Source organism: Bactrocera dorsalis, chromosome 1, assembly GCF_023373825.1.
Source record: "Bactrocera dorsalis isolate Fly_Bdor chromosome 1, ASM2337382v1, whole genome shotgun sequence".
NCBI lineage: Eukaryota > Metazoa > Arthropoda > Insecta > Diptera > Tephritidae > Bactrocera > Bactrocera dorsalis.
The window spans coordinates 12885530-12902383 of NC_064303.1; the positions used below are offsets into that span (position 1 = coordinate 12885530).

General features: G+C 36.4%; 1 protein-coding gene across 6 annotated transcripts in view; it reads left to right on the plus strand.

Annotated features, from left to right (window-relative positions):
* LOC105233949 (putative uncharacterized protein DDB_G0286901) overlaps positions 1 to 16854 on the plus strand; it is a 41584-nt gene that overhangs the window by 11722 nt on the left and 13008 nt on the right. For all 6 annotated transcript variants that reach the window (XR_007421181.1, XM_049446090.1, XM_049445845.1 and 3 more), the window contains exon 2: positions 662 to 2884. Coding sequence is in view for 5 of the 6 variants with exons in the window: in XM_049446090.1 (XP_049302047.1) it covers positions 875 to 2884 (2010 nt within the window). In the remaining variant the exon portion in view is untranslated. The remainder of the gene's footprint in view (positions 1 to 661; positions 2885 to 16854) is intronic.

Below are 16854 nucleotides of genomic sequence, written 5' to 3' on the forward strand. Positions count from 1 at the left end.
GCAGAAAACTCTGACAATGTCTGAAGTCTCGGTTACCCTCAACAAACCCAGCGTCCCGAATGTACTCATAAATCACTCGACCGTTAGGACTGTTGTCTCAGCGATTTTGCCACCTACACCTGACAAATTTCTTGAAAATATCGTATGAAATTAAAAAGTTTTTCATAAAAGCACTTAGTTCCGATCGTTCAGTTTGTATGAAGGTATATGTTATAGTGAACCGATGTGAACAATTTCTTCGGAAATCACTCAATTCACGATATCGGCAGTTCCGACAAATGAACAGCTTCTTGGAAAGGAACGGGCTTGTTTAATGTTCCAGTTCGAAATCTCAAACATTGAGGGACTGAAGGGCTTATTTACAGACAGACGGACATATGTATGTAGCTAAATCGACTAAGCTCACTATTTTGATCATTTATATACCTACATATGTACATATTCTATAGTGTCACCTGCTGGGTGTTACGAACTTCGAGGCAAACTTAATATACTCTGCTGAGAATAAAATTTCATTTTTTTAATTTTCCCAAGTCACTGCTATTTTTTCGAACATGGTTGTATAGCCAACGTGCTCTCTCGTTTCATTGCCTTTTCTGCAATTTTTTGGCGATTTTTTTTCATATTTATGTTTTTTTCCATTTATGTGTTTTTTCTCTAGCATAAGCATTGTGACCCTGATTTGTGTGTTAGGTGCATAGTAATGTTATGCTAAGATAGTGGAGAACAAGAAGAAGCATACTGCCAAACATACATATGTACATATATATGTATGTATATGTAAGCATTAAATACGTAAATATGTACAAAATTTAACCAAAGAATTGTAGTGAAAATTAACAATAAAAACAACAACAATAAGTGCTAAAACAACATGAATGCAACAACACGCCTAAATTCAGCAAATAATTTCGCAAATTGCAACAACCACATAGAGCCGAACTTTGGCAGTACAAAATCCAGCAGCAACAGCAACAACTATAAACGCATACCTGCAGTAACAGCAACAACGAAAACAACAACACTAACATATTGCAACAACAATCTACCACTACAACAAACAGCCAGCAACGGAATAGTCGCAGGCCAACAACAACAACAACAACAGCGTTCACCAGCATCGACTGAGACGGCGACAAGCCGAGAATGTTCCAGCGTTGCATATAGCACGTTGACAACAATGCGTTTGGTAGAGGCCAAGGAGTCGTGCGCGACGGTGGCGGGCAATGGTGAGGAGGCGAGGACTAAATTGATGCCAACAACGGCAATTAAAATCATCAGCATCAATAATAGCAAGAGCAACAATAACAATACGAAAGCGCATAAGAACGTAAGCAGCAACAATAAAAACAGCCACAACTACAACAACATCGTGGACAACAACATCAACAAATCAACAACGAAATCGACAGGAACAACTGGTGCCAAATTAGACTCATCGATGTTGATTAATGCTCGCAATCAATTGTCGACAATAACGACAACAACAACGTCTGAACGCCAACAACAACAACAAGAACAAATGGAACAACAACAACAAACTGAACACATGTTGTCCATAACAAGGGACCTCAATCAAATCAATTTAAAATCATCACTTTACGCCGAACAACAAGTACACAATACCAACAACAATAACAACAAGCACTATTGTAGAGACAACAATCAGCAGGAGCAGCAGCAACAAAACAGCTTGAGTACAAACGTCAGTGGCGACAACAACAATAGTAATAGTAATAATAAACACAGCAATGCGGGTAATAATAATAATAGGCAAAAACAACAACAACAAACCATAAATTGCAACAACAACAACAACAGCAATAAGGACTGTGATCAAGCAATTGACAAGAACAAAAACAGCAAAAACACGCACACGCTAGCGCACAACAACAGAAGAATAATGAAAAGTTACGACAACAACAACAACAATAAGCCACAGTCACAACAACAACAACAACAGCAACTGATAACGCTAACAATAGCAAAAGCTGTGCAAACGGAAACGAACGCGCTGGTCAGCGAGAAAATAAGCACAACAACGAAAGTAAACACAACGACAACTACAACAACAACAGCGCCGACACCGACAATTGAAAGAGCGAAAGCCAAGTCGACAAAGCTTACGCTACGCAAATCATTCTCCACACCAGCTTCATTTAAGATTGCTGACGTTGCAGCCGCGATGAGCCAAAGCGGCGGCAACATGATGATTGCCTACAACAATAACAACAATAGCAGAGCAAGCGAGAGCTATAGCAAAAGCGTGAGCAAAACATTGCCAAAGTCGGAGCTGTTGAGTGGCAAGAAAAGTGATAGTGATGGTGGTGGTGGTGATGTTGTTGGTAGCGGTGGAGGTCATGTACGCGGCGCTGCCACATGCAAAATGCAGCCAGCGACGCAGTCTGTAGTGGCAGCGCCAAAAGTAAACTTTGCACCATCGCCGGCAATAATCACGAATGCGACACAGCGCGCTAATGCTTCAATTGAGGCAATAACTACAATAGCAAAAACAACAATGACAACAAAAACAAGTACAACAACAGCAATAAGCGCATCACCGCAACTTGCCACAATGGATGTTGTAACGCGTTCGCAGACTGCCGCGCATGCCTCGCAGCAACAAGACCCACCACAACAGCGACAGCTGCAGCAACAACAACTACAGCAACAACAATACCAGCAGGCAAGCACGAAATCAGTAAAAGCGAAAGATAATGATAATCAAGTCATTTGCGCCAACAAAAGTATTTCGGATGATGACAATGTTGTTGTTGTTGCCGGCACGACAACCACCTCGTCGCCGTTGCCGCTGTCCCCCGTCAGTTTCGATTTGGATTTGCGCTTCGGTTGTGCGCATTATAAGCGCCGCGCCATGTTTGTGGTAAGTTTTTCCTGATTATTGTATAATAGTTTTTATTTCGACTTTCGAGTTTTAATTTCGTCTTCGTGCGGCACTACTTGTTGCTGTGAGTTGTAGTTATTTACGTATATTTTGTTTGTTGTTTTGTTGCTCTATTGCTTTTGCGCTATTTGCTAATCGGTTTACTTGTATGTTCCAGCATTCGAAATATTTGGTATTTTACATGTTCGAATAATTTCGAAAACAGGATTGACTTGCCTGTATAAATATTTTTTATCGAAATTTGGTACTTAGTGATGCCTTATGAAAATTTAAATTACATTTCTCTTTATTGCGATATTGAGTTCGACATTAGTATGTTTTTTGAGTTTCGAAATTTGATTATTCGTTCGAAAACTTCTTATTTGACCCAAAAGATATGCGAGAGGACCTAACTCAGTTCTTAGAATCATAAAAATATATTTGATTTACACCCATCTTGCTCTAAATATAAAACAATATGTTCGAATAAGTTCGAAAACAGAGTTGACTTCCTTACCTAAGTACTTTTTAGCGAAATTTGTAGTTTTTACACTTAGTAGTTTTAAACTACCTTTCCTTCCCCAGCCACATTCAATACCAGATGTTTTTCGACTTTCGAAATTTGCTTATTCGGTCGAAAACTTCTTATTTAACCCACAAGTTATTCGCGGGGTTTAACTCTGTTTTTCGAATCATAAAAATTATATCTGTATCGCACTAAATATAAAACAATATGTTCGAAATAAGTTCGAAAACAGGGTTAACTTGCCTCTCTGACCACTTTTTAGAGAAATTTGCAATTTTTGCATTTAGTGATGCTATGTGAAGACCCAAAACGTCTTTCCCTTTCCTGTCGAATTGAATTCCAGAAGTTTTTCGAATTTCGAAATTTTGATAATGCTAGCGAAACTATGTATTTTATCCAAAAAGTAATCACGTTGGCCTAACTCAGTTTTTCGAATTCTAAAAATGTGCTTGATTCATATCTATCCAGGATTTTCGAAAGCTAACGATGCTTTTGAAGCTCTATCGAATGCTGAAAATAAATTTGGAAGCAAAAATGTACATGCCTCTTAGGTTATGTTACCGCAATTCCTAATTTTAGTACTCAGTGATACCGCTTCATATGGTCGCATCTTTTCTCTTCCTTTCCTGCCATATTGATATGTTTTTCGAATTGCGAAAATCGGGTTTTTCGAAAACTAACGATTCATAAGTTTGTAGCATTACCAAGTTTTCTGGAAAGCATCGTTATTTTGAGATCTCTACCTAGAACTCAATATAAGGTTTTTTGACCAATTAAAGGCACTGTCATTTTCTGCTTGAAACATTTGATAGTATACACCTATAAGTCTGTATCCAAAAGAAGTAAAGACGATAATCAGCTGTAGTTGGTCACGAAATTTGTAACATCCAGAAGAAAACGTCGGAGACCCTATAAAGTGTCATGATCAGCGTGATAAGCTGAGCCGATTTAGCCATGCCCGTCTGTTTGTCTATAAATACGTACTTTGATCCCTCAGCACGATTTGAAAATTTTCAAGTTATTTTCGCCCCAAGAAGCTGCTCATTTGTTAGAACCACCAATATCGGACTACTGCAGTAAACATAGCTATCATATGTACCGCCCGTTAAGCCCTAGTATGGAAAACTTTCTTGCTTGTCAACATATCTTCATGAAATTTGGCATAAATTATAGTCTAAGCCAATGCGACAATTTCAGAATAAACTGTTCAGATCGGACCGCTATAGGGTATAGCTACCATACAAACTGACCGATCAAAATCAAGTTCTTGTATGCAAAACTTTTTTATTTGTATAGATATTTTCACGAAATTTGACACGGATTATTTTTAAAGGCAACTCTATAATCTCCGAAAAAAATTTTTTGATCGTACGACTATAGCATATAGCTGCCATACAAACTGGTCAATCAAAATGAAGTGCTTATAAGGAAAACTTCTTTTATTGTCGAAATATTTTCACAAAATTCAACATGGATTATTTTCCGAAACAACGTTACTATCTCCGAACATATTATTCAAATCGGTGCACTATAGCATATAGCTGCCATACAAACTGACCGATACAAATCAAGATAAAGATCTTTTTATACCTTTTATGCTATAAAAAATGCACCAGTGAGGGGTATTATAGCTACGGTGCAATCTTAGTAACGTTTTATCTTGTTTTAATTTAGTTTTTTGACCTTATATCTGGTCAGCCTACATACTAAAATATCCTGGCAAAAAAATCACTCATACGCCCTGTTTAACACGACTTCCTTTCAACTGACTCAGCATTAAAACAAAGATATTAATGAAGAAATATAATATAAATATAAATATAATAAAAATATGATATATTTCTTCATTATAATGTGCGCTACATATTATCCACAAATGCATAAGTACAAATATATTAAGTCAAGTCAAATAATTAAGTCAACACTTTCTTGTATTTTGAAGATATATGAACGTGCAATTAGCAGAATTATTTTGCCTTAAGCATTTAAATGCACGATATACAAATAATAATATTTGAAAAGCTTAACTTAACTTTCACGGAAGTAAATGTGCATCTTCATCATCAGTCATTACGCTTTCCAACAGCAGCAGTAGTAGTAACAGCTGCTGAGAGCGGAGAGCTACACAAGCAACCGGCTGAAACCCGAATTTAGTTACTTTACACGAACGCTAGCGAAAAAAGTCAAACAATTTCTGGCTGTAACGAGTTCACAACACGCTTGTACATAAATCTTTACTTTATACATATGTACTATATATTTATAAATACACCTATGTTACATACCCAACTGATTAGATGTTACTATTTTACCGCAACTCATTGTGAAGAGTGTTTTTTCTTCAGTTTCATAACACAATGAGATATACCTACATATGTATATATTTTTATAAAATATTTTATACAACCAAAGATAGTCTTAATGTGAGCACTAGGGTGGTAACTATTTATGTATATATTATTTAACAGCCACTACAATATTAGATCCTTGCGCAAAGGTTAGGTTAGATCGCGCTGGAGCAAACATAGACCAAAAATTATTTGTCTGATCCAAACAAGATTGTATTTTACGGCAAGGTGAACTTTGATAAGGGTAGGCAGTTCAGTAGATCACCTACATTCTACTCTACGCCAGAAAGGTATCGCCGTCACTCAAAATTTGGTCATTGACCAGCGCCTGCTAAGCGCACTCGAGGTCCATAGGTCCATTGCTAAAACTCACGATGATAACGTAGATCCCAGTCCAATCTGAGCAGGGTATTGGTGCTCTTTCTTGCTAGCTCATCACTTGTGCAATTTCCAGCGATTCCGCTATGACCAAGACAAACACTCCTGGACTAACTTTCAGTGCATAGTTTGTGAGCTCAACGCTAATATAGCCGCTCTTTTGTTCTAGTGAATGCTCACCTCCCTAAAAGAAGCTGCATTTCGGAACTGTGGGTCTACTGCTGCCTAAAACACTGCAGTAGTCTGGTAGCCTAAGTCTAAGCTTGAGGGAAAGCTCCTTCAGAATACTCCGCCTCCAACTTTCCCACCTACCTTCGACCCATCCGTGAAAGAGCTCACTGCACCTCTACTCCAACGACTTTCCCCCATACGTTAGCCAAGAAAGAGATACCAGAAGTAACCTCAGTGACGCAGTGGTCCAAGTTTTCACGGATGCAATTGAAGGAAGGAACAACTCTTAAGGAAAACAGGTCCTGTTCAAAATGTTAGATTGACATCTCAAAAACTCAGGAATTTTCTTCTTCTTTATTGGCGTAAACAACGCTTACAACCGTGCAACAGTCGTTCTTCCTTTTGCTATATGGCGCCAATTGAAGATGCCAAGCGAACCCAGGTCCTCCTCCACTTGGTCTTTCAAACGGAGGCGTCTTCCTCTTTCTCTCTTCTCCCGGCGGGTACTCCGTTGAATACTCTCCAAGCTGGAGTGTTTTCATCCCTTCGAACGACATGACGTAGCCGCTGCCTCTCAATTTGCTGAACTATGTCAATGTCGTCGGATATGCAAAGGAACAAAAATCTTCCGCAGAAGCTTTCCATCGAAAAGACTTAATCCGACTCAACAAGCTGAGGGATAAGTTCTCGGTATTGACGTTATTGATTCCCAGTTTTACGAAATCTTCATATTATGCACCTACGGCGCCATCTATGTGTCATTTATAACACTATTTTATCTACCTCTCTATAAATTACACTCATAATCATTGTAAGATTACATTTTGAAAAAGCAAAAGTAATCCCCCAGATTACATCTAACATTTGCAAGGCCGCTATTTACAACTTCTCTAATACCTTATATGCGACCTATTTAAGGAAATAACCTTTATACACATACCTATAAATTAAATGCTAATTAAACTTTCATTTCAATTACTTTTCTCGAAAAAACAAACCGACAAATTAGCCATATAAAAGTTGTCTCTACAAATACACATTATCAGCGAGCTTAGCGCCGACCTCAGCCAGTATAATCTCTCATTGAATATCGTATTTGCACAATAAACAAAAATTTTGCAGTAATGCGCGAGCAACGTCGCTTGACTACAATGCAAGATCGAGAGACAGAAAACATAATAACAGCGATAGCACGAAAGTTATTTTTACTTTTTTTATGCACTACTATACGCTACTTGAATACGAGGTCAGTGGGATAAGTTGTTGAAAGTTTACATTTTCCATTCAGTAACTTAAAATGCAACACTGTAACTGGCAATTAGAACCATGTTGTTATACTGGAAGGTTAGTGTTTGACAGAGATTGAAAAGAGGTCGGTAGGTCAGGTGGATGCTTGACGAGGCATATAGGCTTTTAAGCGACCCATTATGAAACCACCAGTACTAAAACCACTCACTTCATTACGTCCTCTCTGAAGTACCCTGTACTCCTGATTAGGTTCATCATTACAAAAAGTTTTATTTGTGCAACCTCAGAGACATCATCAAGAAACTCTCTGCCCATAACTGCGACTCTTTTTCTGTATAAAGCCTTGCATTCGCATAGCTGATATTCTGGAATCTCTTTTTCTTGTACCTTCTAACAGCTTTAACAATAGTCATTGTATGGTGTTCCCAGTCTGGCATGTCTGCCCATGGAAAGTGTACTGTAAGCAGTGCTAGTAGAGTTCTTATGTCATCCCTTTTGAATTTTAATAGTCGGCATGCTTTGCCTGCTTGTTGAGGAATTTAGAGATTGTCTCCACTGAAACTCAGCTTTGTATATGTATAACAAGTTTGTCGATTAAGTATCTACAAGTAACCAGAGACATATAACTTCCCTCTTCTAATTGTAGGGCCATGTCTTATAAAGAAAAAGAGTCGCAGTTATTGGGAGAGGGTTTCTTGATGATGTTTCTGAGGTAGTCTTTCTTGGCTAGCACATCTATTTCCAGTAACCACGGATATCACTATGTACCGGAACCCACTGCAGGTTTAGCGTAACATAAGATGTTAGACCCAACAAGAGATCATGCCAGTATCTATCTATGTTGAGACCCTAAGATACTTAATTGATTTAAAAGCCTTTCGCTAACCGTATTTCTTCTTGTGAGCAAACTCTTTGTCAGAACAAATAGGCTTTCTTTAATTACAATAGTCTCCGCTCAGAGAAACCTGCAGTGGTCTGGTAGTCGGCAGGCTACTCTGGGATCTAATTTTGCTGAAAAGACACCAACTCCAACGCGATTATCTAGTTTAAACCCATTCGTATAGATACTTATCCTTGCATCCCGGTCCTCCTCAAACCTTTCGCAATCTTCTCTCGAAGGGAAGGCAATATTGTGGAACGAAATTTAGTTTGATTCCATAGAATTTCGAAAATCCGTAGTAATGGGTTTAAAAGCGGTAACTTCGAAGATTTCAGAGCAAAAGAGTTTCTGCGGATGCACTCTTCAATCGTCATATCTTCCGTAAAAATAATCAAAAAATTGTGCATGAACATTATGGGCTATTATTTAAAAGTTTAAGACCGTTCTTATCTTCAGGTCACCGTAAAAATCTCCAACGAATCCTAGATACTGAAAAAATTTGGATATATGAACTAAGAAGCTCGTTGGGTCTCTCAAGATTGGTGGCTATTTTCGAGCTGACCATGAACTACATAAACAATGCCGAGTCAAACTAAATTTGAAGTTATTTCCTGAGACTTGCTAAGTTCCAATAGGAAAAATCGGATCTACATATATAAGCGGAAAGAACCTGGATTCAGCTCCGAACAAGAACTGACAGCTCGACAGCATTCTCAAATTATTTACGAAAAAATTTCTACCACTACCACAAAAGCAAGAAGACTAAAGTATATAAAAAACCGCCTCCGAACAGTAATAAGAATTTTATAAAAGCTCTGTTGAGGTTTCCTCGCATCCCGGTCTTCTAAATGTGGTTGCATTTCACGTAATGAGAACTATAAACCCAGCTGCGCAGCGCATTTCTGGAATACGCTTTTGTCTTGAGTCCGTGTTTGGCATACCCCACTCTACGGCTTTCGAATTTAGGTCTCCGGCGATAATGAGTTAATCTTCTGTAGATCTGGGTGTGTCCTCAACATTGTCGAAAGAACGTTTTCATATTTTCGAGCTCATCTTAGCCAAGATTGAAGCCCACACACAACTCGGCTAATTCCTCTCGTTCGCGGATTGCGCCCCTCGCGTCGGTTCAGCAGGAGGAGGGTAATCGTTGGGTATTATTATTATGGTCTCACTTCCAACCCACTCGCCTGCCATCGCAATTTTTGCCCGACTTTGATTTCAAAAGCAACTGATTTATCGAGCTTTCCTCATACATCACCTCAAGTAGTTACATTCCATATCCATATATGTAATTAGGTATGTGCCGTAATTATTAATTTAGCCTTATGCAATTTATGCGCTCGCAGTTACATACATACATATATCACCATTTAATGTTACGGTACATTGAACTGTATGTATGTATGTAAGTAAATACATAAGTATATACTATGCCAGCAGGTCAAGAACTGCAAATTCTTATTGAGCTAAATTTTGTGTGGCTACAAAAATGAAAAAAGTTAGCAAAATAATTGATAGATTGCTAGTTTCGGCCAACTACTACTTAGAATCCACTCGAGACATTTTACAAGCTATACTTTAGTGCAAAAGTTTTGCAATATTGCTTTCGATGGAGTCTAAATGGCAATAAGATTTGATAAAGCTGCTGTAAAAGTGTCTCACTTCTGCTCCAAACTGATGAATAAATGAATTAAATGCCTAATTTGGTTGGACAAAGTTTTTGAATGTCGTTATGTTTCGTGTGTAATCAGGTTTTGTTCCATCACTTTCAAGAGAATTTCTATCATCGCCGTACAAGAAAATCGGTATATTGGTCAGAGTGTATCTGGTCAGAGTCTATCAGGATCTTCTGAATACTTCGCTGTTCGATTTAGATTCGGAACCCAGAGACTATTGAATCAGGATCTTCTGAATACTTCGAGGTTCGATTTAGAATAGGAAGCCATACTCATCTAAAACAGAAAAATAGACTCTTCTGATGCTCAGGCTCCTGATGCAGGATCTTCTGAATATTTTGCTATTCGATTTAGATTCGGAAGCCAGGGACTATTGAATCAGGATATTCAGAATACTTCGCTGTTCGATTATGAATCGGATTTTCTGAATGATTTTATTTCGATTTATATTCGAAAGTCAGAGAATTTTGAAGCAGGATCTTCTGAATGTTTTTCTTTTCGATTTAGACTCGGAATCCAAAGCTTTTTGAAGCAGGATCTTCTTAATAATTCGCTGTTCGATTTATATTCGGAAATCGGAGAGTTCTGGGACAGCATCTTCAGAATATTTTTTTGCTCGATTTTTAATCGGAAACCAGAGACAACTGAATCATGATCTTCTGCATACTTTGCAGGATCTACAAGCCAATGCTTTAGATTGCTGTTTATCTTCCAGAACGAAAAATATGACACACGCGATTGATCCATTTCTGCCGTTATACTCTTCTAAGTCTATTTTTTTTTTTAAGTTCCATAAAATGTATTAAGCATCGACCGAAATTCGGATATAATGGAAAGGCTGGCCAAAGTTACACTTGTTGTAAGCGTGTTGGGTCGATCCATAAGAGCTGCTGAGATCCTCTAACAGAGGTGGATGAACGACTTGCATGAAGCAAGTTTCCTATGACTTTACGAGCTTCATTGAATGCTTTGTGCCAAAAACTTGTGCTGGTTCTAAAGCATGTAATTATTGGAATGGATCAGTCCGGGTCAAATTTGATAAGGCAGCAAGACACCTTCCACATCCCTAAATACTTACTTATACATATACTCCCATAATGAGTCAGACATTCACGGAGGTGACATCTCCTCTGAAATGAAAAATTACCGTAAAGACAACATATTACATACAATGTCTCTTGTAGACAGCAAAATGTGCAATAAAGGCAGATAGAAGAAAAAGACAAAATTGATAAGGAAACGCTTTATCGCCTGGAAGCTCATAGTGCGGAACTGTTGTGTACATAAACGCGCGCTGTCAAGCGATATAGTTAATAACAAAAACAAATCCTAAAATAAGAAAATAATAAGAAGAAATCAAAATAAGAAGTGTGTTGTTGTATTTGTAAATAAACTCGTCTTTATAGAAATCAAGCAAAAAGAACCGGACGCAAATATCAAATGAAAGGGTACAATAATCAAATGAAGAGCTTACATAGAAACGTGTTTCACATATTTGGTTGAACCCAAAACTTTTGGACTTTTGAAAGAAGGTCAACTATAAAGCCTAATATGTATATTGATTAACAAATTTTGTAAATTTACTTAACTAATGTGGTATTAACACCCACTCAACTTAATACCATGTGTTTGACGTCGAAGTGTTTTTATCTTCTTTAAATAACCATGAGCTTTAATTACAATCAAACAAATCAAGAGTTATTACCCTGTATGGTTTTCCCACAGTTACATAAAAATTTGACCTAGTTTATAAACAATGAAGTGTTTGAATTTAGATCAGCTTTAAACATATTCCTTAGTTGAGCTTTTATTCAACTGCCGATATTGTTGTAGCGACAACTAAAATTTAGTAAATAATACTAGTAGTATGGATGAGAGTTCCAGTGAGTCTCTTCCATTGGCCTAAAAATTTCTTCAATAACCAAATTTCATCAATTATCAAATTAACTCAATTATCAAATTGACTCATTTACTAAATTGACTCAGTTACTAAATTGACTCAACTACTATATTGACTCAATTAATAAATTGTTCAATTATTTAATAAAATCAATTACTAAATTGACTCAATCCCTAAATTTTCTCAATTACTAAATTTACTCAATTATCAAATGTCTTCAATTACCAGATTTACTCAATTATCAAATTACCTCAGCTAATAAAGTTTCTTAATAAACTCAATTAGCAAAATTCCTTAATTATCAAATTGACTTAATTACCAAATTCCCTTGTTACTTCAGTTCTAATTACCAAATTGACTCTACTACCAAATTTTCGCAATTTTATCAATTTCCACAATTATTAAATCATCTTATTTATACAATTTGACGAAATTACCACGTAGACTTAATTGCCAAATTTCTTTAATTTTCAAATTTACTCAACTACTTATTTTTCTTACTTACTAAATTTTCTTTATTTGCCAAATTGATTCAATTACATAATTTTCTCATTACTAAATTTCTTTGATTTCCAAATTGACTCTTTTACTAAATTTTCTTAATTACCAAATTTCCTCAATTACCTTATTTACCGAATTTAAGCCATTACCAAATTTCCTTATTACCTTATTCACCAAATTGACTCAATTATATAATTTCTTTCCATACAAGAAATTTTTTTATTTACCAAATTGACACAATTACCATATTTCGTCATCACTAAGTTTCCTTAATTACCAAATTTACTGAATTTAATCAATTAACAAATTGACTAAATTGTCTTATTTACCAAATTGACTTAATTAACAAATTTCCTATTACTAAGATTACTTCATTGCTAAATTTACTCAATTAAAATATTTCCTGATTTAGTAAATTTTTTGAGTTACAAAATTGACTCAATTAACCGTTTTATTTCTTTTTGTTACTTACTAAATTACCTTATTTACCAGTTTTTATTACATTATTCACCAAACTGCCTCAATTACTAAGTAAACTCAATTATAAAATCGACTCAATTACTTCCCTTCCTTATTGACTCAATTACCATATTTTGTCATTACTTAGTATTCTTAATTGCCCTATTTACTTAATTTTATCAATTATAAAATTGACTCCATTTTCTTAATTACTAAGCTTACTCAATTGTTAAATTGACTTAATTACTTAATTTTGTTACTTACGAAATTACCTTATTTACTAAATTGTTTAAATTAGCGAATTACCTCAATTGGAAAAGTTACTCGATATGAAAATTGCCTCAATTTTAAAATTTCTTCAATTGCTAAATTTCCTTAATTACCAAATTGACTCAATAATCAAATTGATTAACTCACTGCCACGCAGCTTATAATATCTGTATAATTAGAGCGGCAATATAATTCTTTACAATATCAACAGCTTAATTAAGCCTATTCTAATACCGGTAGGCGTGCGATTTCGTAAAAACTATCAATAAATTTGTTTATATATTTGCTAATAACAATGAAAATCGCGGCAACTTTAGCTAATTTGTGCAAATTGTATTACAACATAAACACATATTAGCTTTCTGACACTTTTTTGTTGACTACAGTTTGTGCGTTGGCGGCGCCATAATTAAGCAAATAACATAAGCGAGCCAAAAAAACACATTATAAAGAAAATCGTAGGTCAGTTTTATAATATAAATTAAATCGTAAAAGTTGGTAAACGTAAACAACTTTATTAGTACAGCAATACAAGTTAGGACCTAAAGCAAACAAACAAAAATCTCTTAACAAAGATGAAAATGTGAGAAAAAAACATAAACGAACTAATTCACGCAGATAATGATAATACAAATTATTATATATTAGCACATAGGCCTTCTAATTTTTTCCTCGATCAAACGCATGTCAGTCACGTACACCACCCACTCGTCTTTGACTGTCGAGTCTTTTAGTTTAGCAAAATGGTTGTTTAAAAAAATCTTTATATTACCCAGATCTCGCACTATACAATACAGCCTTGTTGGATCTCGAGATCTGAATCCAAACCTACCGTAATATCGGTATGACGGCAATACAAGGAAAGACAGCAATTTGTAGTACCACTATCCCAAGTCAATAGAGTTTACATTTGTTTTATACCATAAATTTGATTAAACCATTGAATCAGCCATTTCCACGAAAGTTACAGTGAATTTTGATTTATTATTGTGACCTGTCTTAGTGTGTCCTGAACGCCTAAGTATTATAGCAATGCATTTTCCTAGCGGTATACCTAGGTATTAGCTGAACCCCAAATATTACTCACCAGAATCAGGGCCGCTGATCTCTTTAACATATTTGATTGTTAGAGTTCCTTTTTTGCCCTGAACATGGTATAACTCTGATCTTTTGTGTAATTAGAAGTATTTATAGACCCAAGTCCGAAAATTTTCGATTTAATACTTGTACTAAATGAAAAAAGGAGAAAAAAGAATGTCTAAAAAGATATCAAATCAAACAGGCTAGTTCAACCGCTGACCGCGATGATTTAAACCATTCATCCTTCCAGGAATGGCAGAGAACTCAATCTTACCTCAATTTACATGATGTTGTAGCTGAGTATTAGGTATGCCTACGTCTGGACATTACATCCCCACACCATCCATATAAATGTTAGAGTGATTTTTACCTTGAACCATCTTTTCCAGTTGAAAATTGAGATCATGTAGTCGGTGTTAATGTAAACACATTAACAACAACAGCAAACATAGCCAGTAGTCGTCTCACCGATTTTACTGCGCAGGTTTCAGTGAAGAGGTCTGTAGATGGCAGTTTTAGTACCAGTTCAAGAGCCGCCGTTGGAGTTTGTTTTAAAGCATCCGTTATACACAGCGCCATGAGCCTCTGAACCCTTTCCATTGCCTTCCGGTAGATGGATTTACGTACGCCTACTCACCATACTACTGCACCGTAGAGCGGAATTGGTCTTACAATAGCACCAGTGAATGAGAAAGGAAGAGAGCCTCTGGTAATGTCGAGTATCCGCCTACACGCACATAAGGCATGGCTAGTCTTTCTCTCCGTTTTCTTTGGTTTCAACCCCAGACGCGCTTGCAATGCCAAATTCTGGACGGTATTGAGAGTGGTGGTCATAATACTGGCAATGGTCTGTAGACACCTACCCATTAGATAAAAAAAAAATGTCATATTTCAATGAATACCGTTAGATATATCCAAGTTCAGCTCAATTAACAGTTCAAATGTCCAATAGGCCCCCGGAAAAATACACAAAAATCAACATAATAATTAACAAATACTGCATATGTACATATTTACATTATGTACTACATACGAACATTGTGGTATGTGCATCACCTAAAGCTAATTCACACAAGTTTACAATCTAATTCACATAAGTGCGACTTAAGCATACAAATAAGTGCGTGCAAGGCAAGGAAGATTTTGAAGGTGCCGGGAGTACGAGAATCAAATAAAAAGCCGACAATTTAGAAAGAGTGCGAGTCAATTGAATTTATCTTTATCTCGGACCATTAAATTGGAGGCAGCCCGGTGTATGCCTGTGTGTGTCTGTGTTTATTTGATTTCAAATTATTTGTGCAAATTGCCAACTGTAAATTGACTGCTCACTTAGTATTGTATTTACTATTGTTGTTGTTGTACAAAATGATCTCATTAGCAACGACTAAACCCTCGCTGTCCCAGTATGTGTATGTAGCATTTATATGATTGTTTGGCAGGTGGAACTGCAGCAATGGAACACAGTCATTATTTCCTTTAACCGGTTTTATGGTTTCGACTGCAATATTTGGCAATTTTTTACAACTCGACAGTAATAAGTAAATGACCGCACAGTTCCTGTTGACTAATTAGCATAGCTGCAAGTGAGAGGAATTAGTCGTGTTTTTTTTCTTTGAAATTTGTGCGATAAAAATTATAATTCGTCGCCCTCAACAACTTATCGAGAAGTCAGTCTGCGGTTTAACGGAAGTATCGGGCTTAAAAAAATACATATATATTTTTGTAGATTGTTTGCTGAACCTGGATTCAGTTTCTTAGGTCGTTCTGGTGCCTGTAAGTCAACCCAACATCGTTGACAGGTCACTCTTTTGCTTTTTTGAGCCCAGAGATCCAGCTGCCACTTTAATTTTGGATGGAAGAATTAGTATGTGCAATTCTGACTCGTAGATAGAACAGGATGCCGGGTCATTCAGTATATATAGATATAGAAACATATCTTATTACCAACACTCTCAATTAAATTGCTTTCAGCTCAATGAGAAGAAATTATAGGACTTGGAACGCATTTCTCTACTTAATGAATGTTGTGGTTGCGGCATTACATATGACGTGTTGACAGTCCTTGACCGGATAAAAATCCGGGTCCTTTCCGGTTACGTAGACCCGACGGTCGTAGGAACAGGGAATGAATGTTCTTACACTGTGGTACTGTCCTGACGATCTATAAATATTCTAGTAAAACAAAAAGTTTTAAATTTGTATCAAAAATCAAGAAAAAAAACTTTAACACTTTTCAGAGTTGCTTTTCTTATAGTATCTATTCGTAAAGGGTGATACATTTCGAGAAGAACGACCGGCGCGCTGGTGTAAACACGGCTATAACCGCGTAAGCGGATACTACGCCAATAAAAAGTAAGTTCCGTTTCGAGGTTCCCTACTTTTTTAGAAAAAAATCGCAGAAACTTCAATGTTAATGGGGAATATTTACTATCATTAGAAAGAAAATTCTTTGGAATAATATGTTTCAGATGATCCATACGTTGAGTCCAATTTTTGATGACTCGTTCGAGCATTTCGACTGGTAACATACGAA